The 9525-nt window shown below is 38.2% G+C and overlaps 1 protein-coding gene across 4 annotated transcripts in view; it reads right to left on the bottom strand.

Moving 5' to 3' along the window:
* Positions 1–9525, bottom strand: part of LOC107662720 (lysophosphatidic acid receptor 1-like) — a 20063-nt gene that overhangs the window by 1187 nt on the left and 9351 nt on the right. Inside the window, exons 2-5 of one of the 4 annotated variants that reach the window (XM_016452798.1) lie at positions 7614–8040; positions 5364–5778; positions 1780–2036; positions 670–702 (exon numbers count right to left, since the gene is read on the bottom strand). In XM_016452798.1, coding sequence (XP_016308284.1) covers positions 670–702; positions 1780–2036; positions 5364–5778; positions 7614–7925 — 1017 coding nt within the window. In that variant the 5' untranslated portion in view covers positions 7926–8040. The remainder of the gene's footprint in view (positions 1–669; positions 703–1779; positions 2037–5363; positions 5779–7613; positions 8041–9525) is intronic. The other 3 variants (XM_016452799.1, XM_016452800.1, XM_016452801.1) reach the window with 3 other exon arrangements.

The raw sequence follows: 9525 nt of genomic DNA, 5'->3' as shown, positions 1-9525 counted from the left end.
TGTGTGTGTGAGTGTGAGTGTGTGTGTGAGTGTGTGTGTGAGAGTGTGTGTGTGTGTGTGTGTGTGTGTGAGCAGATGCTCGCGTGCCATACTTTAAATATTTACATGGTTCGTGCACAAACAGCAGTGAACGCTGCGCATCTGTCAAACATTACAAAGCCGTTAGATGAGCATTCACAAGCATGTGCGACACACACACACACACACACACACACACACACCAAGAACAAACAAAAGAAAACCATCCCTCAGTCACACCATCGGCCGTGCAGGACATGCGACGCGTGTAAAACCACACCAGCGCCTCTCGCGAGAATCAGGTTGAGATGTTAAAGGGGTCATATGATGCGATTTCAATTCTTCCTAACATTTCCGTCACACGCTTGAGGTATTCGGCCAATCACAACGCACTGGATAGCTGGCCAATCACAGCACCCCTCTTTTTTTCAGAACGATGAGCTTTGTAAAAATCGACGCGTTTCAGAAAGGCGGGGCATAGAGGAGAAACAATAATGTACAGTATGTGGAAAATAATGTGTTTTTTAACCTTAAACCGCATAAACACATTTCATTACACCAAATACACAAAATAATGTCATTTTTAGCAGCATCATATGACCCCTTTAAAGGCGGAGTGATTATAGAGTCTGAGGATTTAAATCTACATACAACCCATGACTCCTGCAGCACGCGCCGTCTCCGCTGCGCAACAGACAAGAGAAGAGCAATTAGACACATCAACACACACGAACAAGTAGCTGCTTTAACATGAGCACTGGGTACATGTCTCTAACCCGCTGGGACGGACACGACTGCGCTGCGACCGCGTGAGAGCATGCAACTGCTGTGCTTTTAACTCCGCAGGCACGCAAGCTTTGCTTAGCTATAGTATATACTTCTGTCTGCGCAGCCAAGCCAAGCCAGAGAATGAGTGCACTTCGAGCCATGCAGACTAGTTTGTGTTCGCTAGCTTGTCTGTTTGCAGTAAATGGAAACTTGTTTCCGCCATGGAAAAAAAGTATCACAGTTTCCAAAAAAATATGAAGCAGCACAACTGATAATAAATCAGCATATTATACTGATTTCTGAAGATCATGTGACACTGAAGACTGGAGTAATGATGCTGAAAATACAGCTGCGCATCACAGAAATACATTACAGTTTAATGTATATTAAAATAGAAAAACATTATTTTACATCATAATAATATTTCACATTATTAAATTTTTCCCGTATTTTTGATCAAATAAATGCAGCCTTGACGAGCAGAAGAACCTCCTGAAAAAACATAAAAAATCGTTCTGATCCCAAACTTTTGACCGGTAGTGTATATAAAAGGTAACTGTGACTTTTTATCTCGCAATTCTGCCTTTTTTTGGAATTCTAAATTTACATTTGGATTCCGGACTTTTTCTCTCTGAAATCTGAGTTCTCACAGGTTTTCCTCAGAATCCAGAGTTTACATCTTGCAATTCTGCTTTGTTTCTGCCACAGAATAAAAAATAAAAAGCTATTTGTTTATATCCAGCAATTCCAAGTTTGCATCTCTCAGAATTGCCCGGAAAAAAAGATAAGATAAACCTTTTCTGGCAGACAAAGGCTTCCATAGACGGCAGTTTTAGTGGTTGAGTTTGTGCGAATGGCGAGTGCTGAAAAGCCCCTTCGCTACAGAATCACACAGATGAACACTTGGCCACAGGTTTAATATCTAGGCTGTGATTTGAGTTCTGCTAAAGCGGGCGCGGTCTGACGCTGGGTCCCGCCGCTCTCTGAGAGTACCTCTTGCTCGAGGGTGTTGAAGCGCACGCCCGAGTGCTCGCCCTCCTGCTGCGACCCCACACACGGGAAGCAGAGGATGCGCTTGAAGGTGTGGCGCATGTCCTTGTCGCGGTAGGAGTAGATGATGGGGTTCATGAAGGAGTTGCACTCGGCCAGCACCAGAAAGAACTTCTCGTAGGTCAGGACGTCGCAGGACTCACACGAACCGTCCAGGAGAAGCAGAACCAGCCCCGGCGTCCAACACACCACGAAACAACCTGCGGGACACAGCACCAGAACATCAGCAGAAGCACACGCTCCATCGACAGAGAGCGACAAGCGGCTGCGAAGGAAAGGTTTTGTCTTGTATGGAGATGAACTGTGCATGCTTTATGCAAATTTTGTTAATATATGCAAATGAAATTTTAATGTATGCAAAAATTGGGCGAATGGTTCTCAATTCATTAAAGGGATAGTTCAGCCATGCGGAGCACTTTTCTGATGGATGGACTTCTATTATTGGACTGCTAAATCTCAACACCCATTCACTGCCATTATAAAGCTTGGGAGAGCCGGGACATTTTTAATATAACTCCGACTGGATTCGTCTGGAAGAAGAAAGTCATATACACCTAGGATACCTTGAGGGTGAGTAAATCATGGGCTAATTTTCATTTTTGGGTGAACTAATCCTTTAACATTGGAACAAACTCTTGCATGTGAATTACGACTTGACGAATTCTCTAAAATTATAACAATAACTATGATGATAACTATAGCGATAACTATAATAAATGTAGTGATAACTGCAAAAATGAACAACAATTACAACTATAATTATAACAATAAGACAAGTCTAGCAATAACTATAACGAGAATAACTACAAATACAAAAATAACATTAACTACAACTTTAGCGATAACTATAATGTAGCTGATAACTATAACAAGAACTGTAATAACTATAATCATAATGAGAACCATAGCAATAACTATAAAAATAACAAGAACTTTTACAAAAACTATAACAAGAACGATAACTATAACTACAATGATGACAACAATCACAGTAAAAAAAAAAAAAAAAGTATTCTTCTAGAACGATTATTAAAACTTCATGGTTATAGTTATTGGCGTGAAAACGAGTCTTTGAGCAGTTTGTCAGGAACTTGTAATGATGGTCATTAATTACAAGAGCAGAATAAAAATCAAGAGCTCTGATTGGCTGTGAATTTCCACTTGACAAATGGCTTTTGTTCCTCTTTTGTAAGACGCTTTGCATCTGCAAAAGGCATAAATGTAAACGAATTAGGTGGAATGTTTTGCTAAGTTCACTTAAATACAAATAATGTGAATGAGACCCAGTATTTCTGCAGTTCAGTTTGGTGCTGCTCCCTTTTCATTTCTTGGAGATGCAAATGTAAGTAAATGAGTGACATTGATCATGTGACTCTGAATACAGGCGTGTCATTAAGCTGAAGGACAAACTTTACTTCTGTCTGTTCCACGCTATCACTAGAAATCTTAATGTGGTGGGGCCGTTCTGCCGTAAATAAACTGTTGTTGATTAAAGTCAGTATTGCTCTGCTGATAGTTAGTGATAGTTAGACACTAGCGGTCTTAGATGCATGTTCAGGAAGAGTCTTGTGTGTGTGTGTGTTTATGGGATATTTCCAAGACTTCACGTAGCAAGAGTTTCCAGGAATGTTGTCAGAGTAAGTGTGTCGACAATCCTGTGTGTGTGTGTGTGTGAGTGCGAGCAGGCGTGACGTGTGTGGCTCTGTCAGAATATGCACTCGCCTCGGTCTCTACAGAGCAAAGCAGAGATAGCGCAAACACGCAGGTCCGGTCAGACGAGTCCGGACAGGCCTTCCTCCTACGCATGTTTGTGTGTTTCAGCGCACAGCTGCTGCATGTTATTCTCCAAACATTCAGACCACTGCTCTGGATCACTGCGGGACTGTTCGTACATTTATCAGTGTAACATCAAGTCCTGAGACGATACAACACCCAGAACAACTAACTATATTATCAGAGCTGGGATGTAGCCGTCTGAACTAAATGTGACAACACTAAATGGTTAGCAGTGTTTTCAACTTCAATCATTCACCAAGAATGATAATATTAACTATGACGACCACGATAAATATGACTGTCACGAGAACTCTAGTGATAAGTGTAACAATAACTATAATTACAACAATAACTATGACAATAACTATATAGAGAACTATAACGATAACAAAAATAATATCTGTAACAATAACTAACTATAATATTACTATAATACTAAACTATATCATTATAAACTATAGCATAACTGTAATGATAACTACAGCAATAACTACCTATAGTGATAAATGTAACAATAACTTTAGCATAACTGTAACGATAACTACAGCGATAACTAACGATATCTATAGCGTTAACTATAGCATAACTGTAACGATAACTATAGCGATAACTAACAATATCTATAGCGTTAACTATAGCATAACTGTAATGATGACTAGAGCAATAACTATCTATAGCGATTACTGTAGCAATAACTATTAACTATCTATCGCGATAACTATAGCGATAAATGTAACAATAACTATAGCATAACTGTAACGATGACTAGAGCAATAACTATAACTATCTATAGCGATAATTGTAACAATAACTATGGCATAACTGTACCGATAACTATAGTGACAACTATAGCATAACTGTAACAATAACTATAGCAATAACTGTAACAATATCTATAGTAATAACTATAACGATAACTGTAACGACGACTATATCAATAACTGTAACTAGAATCACAACTAATGATAGCTACAGCCATGACTAACAATAGTGATAACTAAAAATAGTAAATATAATGTTGTCTGATGATAGTTATAACGATAACTATAACAATATTATAGTAGTAACTGTAACAAGAATTAAAACTAATGATAACTATGACAATAGCTATAATAATGACAATGACCCTGACTATAACAATTGCATAACTATATCTATAATTATAACTTTAACGATAAATATAGCAAGAACTATAATGACAACAACAACTATAATGAGAACTACAATGATAATAATAACTACACCAACTATAACAATAGCTATAATTATAACGACACATATGACAATAACTACAATAGTAACTATAACTATAATGAGAACAATATTGATAACTAAAACTGTAACTGTAGAGAGAATCATAACTATAACAAAAACTTTTACGAGAACTATAACGAAAACAATAATGGTAGCTATAACAATAACTATAATGGAAATGATAACAATGTGATAAAAATAAAAATAACTAAAATAATAATTATAACGATATCTATATCAGCATTCATACCAGCTGCGCTGTGGATTCTGCAATTCTCTTAGAGTGATTATTAAAACTTTATGGTTATAGTTATTGTTACTAGTGTGAACGACTCTGAGCAGTTTTAACTACTAAATCAGAAACTCGTAATGATGGTCATTATTTACGACATGATAGGAAAACAGTAAAAGCCAAAAGTTCTTATTGGCTGATTTTGAGCCATGCCTCATCTGGTTAAGACACACGCAAGTCAGAAATGATGTGCGATCGGTCCTACCCAGGATCATGACGACGGTCTTCATCAGGTTGACCACCGTCTCCTTGTGCTTGATCTGTGAGGTGTGCTGGCTCATGCGGTGGCTCTTGCGGCGCACGTAGACGAAGATGCGCGTGTAGACGGCCACCATGATGGTGAAGGTCAGCAGGTTGAGCACGGCCCAGAACACAAGGTAGCTGCGGCTGTAGAGCGGTGCCATGTTTGAGCACTCCATGGTGTTGCACACGCAGCTCCATCCCATAGAGGGCACCAAACCCAGCACTATGGCGATGAGCCAGATGCCGATGATCAGCAGCACCACCCGGTGGTTGGTCATTTTGCTGTGCAGCTGCATGGTGAAGATGGTCTGGTGGCGCTCCAGCGCGATGGCCATCAGATTAATGACCGACGCCGTCAGACTGGTGTCGATCAAAGCCTGAGAGACAGAAGAACAGCATTTACAGCAGGGCTGGATCAGGTGTTTAATTAGGGTTGAATCTAAACTCTGCAGGGCTCCGGTCCTCCAGAAATTGAGTTTGACACCCCTGATCTACTACATGCACGAATCAGTGGACGTGGCTAAACAGGCAGTGCTGTAGAATCTGTGGGCGGGGCTAAATGGGCAGTGTGGGGCTAAACGGGCAGTGTTGTAGAATCTGTGGGCGGGGCTAAACGGGCAGTGCTGTAGAATCTGTGGGCGGGGCTAAACAGGCAGTGCTGTAGAAGCAGGCGTTGATCATCATCTGTCGGAGGTGTTGTTTAGCCACACAATTACGTCATAAAGTGGCACATTCCACAACCTATATAAGCTGTAATATAAGCTGTTTTTAGACTAACAAGAAAGTTTTGAGTTCTGAAATTTACCGTATGTTTTTACAGTTCAGTGACCTCTTATGTGTCAAAAGATCAGGAGTTTTTGATTTCTCAGTTCATGACCCCTTTAAATTAATATAATAATTGATGCTTTTTACTCATCCATTTTCTTAAAAATGGTTTAAAGGCTGAAAAAAACAGTTTTTGTTTTGTGAAAACCTGTATCTGAACTGTAAATCATGCTTTTTTACAGTGCAATATGTTACCATAGACACTGCCCTACCCCGCTCATTTGATATTAATTTTATTTCTGCGGGTCTTAAAAGTTTTAAATTAGAGGTTAAAAACAAATTATTAAAATTATGCAAATATCTGACTGTGTCCCAAATCACATACTTCACACAATATACTATGTTCTTGACCGTCTAGAGCAAAAATCTTGCATGAGGGACGTGGCCAATGTTGCTTAAAATCCTACTATATTATATCAAATGTTATTTTTTACATTAAATTTTATATTTCATTTTTAAATAATTAATCAAGAATGGCAGCTGTGGTTGCCAGAACTTTACAGTAAAAATAAATATGCTAGCAACATTTTTACGTTTACAGATTTAACTGATATACTATTAATATACCAATCTACTGAAGTACAAAAATTTGTTTTCCTTTTCCTGACCTATTACACACTGACAACCTGACAACCAAATGAAAAATCATTTAATCTGTGAATTTTAATGTTTTAATCCATCTTTTTAAATGTGGTAAAATAAAACATAAGAATTCCATTACAATAAAACATTGTTATTTTGTCAAATAAAATGCAAATGCTAATTTAATTTCTTCAAGTTAGACAAAACTTTTATTTTGCTGTTTTTCCGTCCTGCTTCATACGGACTTAAAATGCATTTAACTCATGAATATTATAATAAATATAAACACGTCCTCCCATAATGTGTCTAAATAATTTAACAATTTAATCAATCTTTTTAAACGTAATTAATTAAAATACAAGAACTCCTTTACAACAAAACTTATTTTAAATTTTTTTTGTCATTTTTTATCAAATAAAGTGCTGAAAAATAAAGGTTTATCATTTTTATTTAAATGTATTTTCTTGCTTGCTTTATACTGACTTAATGTATTTAACCTGGGAATATTCAACAAAATTAAACGCGTCCGCCATCAATGCATCTAAATAATTTTATCAATACATTTTTAACAACTGAATAAAATGTATTAAAGCACAAGAATTCCTTTCAAACAAAATCCTGCGTATTTAATGGACTCTTTCTGTATATAATCACTTCATGTGAATGTGTCAACCATCTGAATCTCAGTGTGGGTTCTATTGCAACACAAGTTTCTCAATCCAAAGCCAAAGTTACTCATTAAAGAGCATTCACAGACACATCATCATCATCATCATCATCATCATCATCATCTTCATCATCTCACCTGCCGCACAAACCACTGACTGACGGAGAGCTTGCTGGTCCAGGGGCCCGTGTGGAACATCAGGTACATGTAGGAGACGCCGGCGAACAGGTCGGCCGCCGCCAGGTTCCCCAGCAGGTAGTAGATGGGGTAGTGGAACCTGCGGTTCATGAAGATGGCCAGCATGACCAGGATGTTGGCGAAGATGACAAAAGCACAGACCAGCAGGCCCAGAGAAACCACCACGAAGTCTTTAGTCTGCCACGTTTCGCTGATGTTCTTCTTGCTGATGTCGTAGAAGAACTTCACGCTCTCGTTGTCATGGCAAACCATCGTGACACCAGGGGAAGCGCGTGATTGGACGGGACTGGAGGGGCGGGGCTTCACGGGTCAGAGGTCATTCATGGAGGCATATGGAGCAGGTCCGTCTGAACCAAATCTACTGTGACTGAGGAAACACGAGGAGAACATCAGTCGGGTTTTAATATGAAATTATCATTTGCGTAAAGTGCGTAAAATGACCATTAGGATTTGTGACAGATAAACTTACTGTTGGGTCAATGTCACTGAGGATTCTCATCACTGTAATACAATTATGTGTTTTTGAATTTTTAAAAATTTTTATTATTATTGTTTTTTATTGCAGTCGTGAGAATTTGAGAATATTTGCAAATATTTTATTATTGTTATTTCGTAGTGACTTCTTATAATTTGCACAAAGAATAAAAACACTGTTTTATGAATATTAAGATTTCTGACATTATTTTAACGACAAATAAGCAAAGTTTTCATTTAAATAATAGGCCTTGCTCTTTCTCTTTAATGAGAATGAGTTTTTTTTGTATTACGGTAATGAAAATGAAGCAAAAATGCCAAAAAGATTTGTTTCCAAAATATATATTATATATATAAATTATATATAAATATATATATATTAAAGTCAGACATTATAATGTTTTCACTCCAGATTGTCTCTTGATGTTTTACCACTGAATTATTCTCATTGATGATTCTTGTTAATGCAATACAATAATTTCTTTACTTTATTACTTAAATCAGCATAAAGACAGTACAATAAAATGATGACGCGTAAATATTTAATGTAAATAATAAACCTAAATCTTTTCCCTGACATTAATGAGAATGAGATTTTGTGTGTGTTACGGTAATGAGACGAGGCAAAAAATGTCAAAGGTTCTTGGAAAAAAAGCATCTAAAGTAGGCTTTATTTTCAACACACAAAGTCACTTATTATAATGTGCATAAAGAAAACAGACAGCGTTTCATGAGGCAAAAATATTCAAATGCCACGAAAGTAATAAATAAAAAAATAAAACTTTCATTTTCTATTTGACACTGACATTTCCTGAGGGTTTTGTGAGATTCACCAGGCCTGAAAGCTGGTTAAATCGCACACAACTGCTACTGATCAGAATAAAGAGATCATCCGTTGTCCAACACACACTGACCAGAGAAACCAGAACAACATTTCTCACTGAGAGCGGCCGACAGAGCTTAACCAATCACAGCCCGCGCCTCAGCTCTCCCGCGTGATGATTGGACGCCGCGGCTGTCAATCAGCCCCGAAGCAGAAGGTTTCCAGTAACTCCCCATTATCATCTCACAAACCTCTGATTCAACCCCCACACGGCCAAACGAGAGCAAACCTGCTGCAGAGGGAACGATCACCCGATCCGACCACCAGCCGCTGCCAACTAACCAGATGATTGTACTTTTGAAGAAATTCAAACGAAACTCAGCTCGTGTTTCATGAGAACTTCTCTCACACACTCACAGACACACACAGACACTCGCACAAACACACTCACACACACACACACACACACACACTCACAGACAGACACACACACACACTCACACAGACACACTCACACAGACACACACTCACAGACACACACTCACAGACACACAC

The sequence above is a fragment of the Sinocyclocheilus anshuiensis genome, unplaced genomic scaffold (genome assembly GCF_001515605.1).
Source record: "Sinocyclocheilus anshuiensis isolate Anshui unplaced genomic scaffold, SAMN03320099.WGS_v1.1 scaffold687, whole genome shotgun sequence".
Classification (NCBI taxonomy): Eukaryota; Metazoa; Chordata; class Actinopteri; order Cypriniformes; family Cyprinidae; genus Sinocyclocheilus; species Sinocyclocheilus anshuiensis.
The sequence above is the reverse complement of the archived record's forward strand: the minus strand, read 5'-3'. Positions and strand labels throughout refer to the sequence as shown.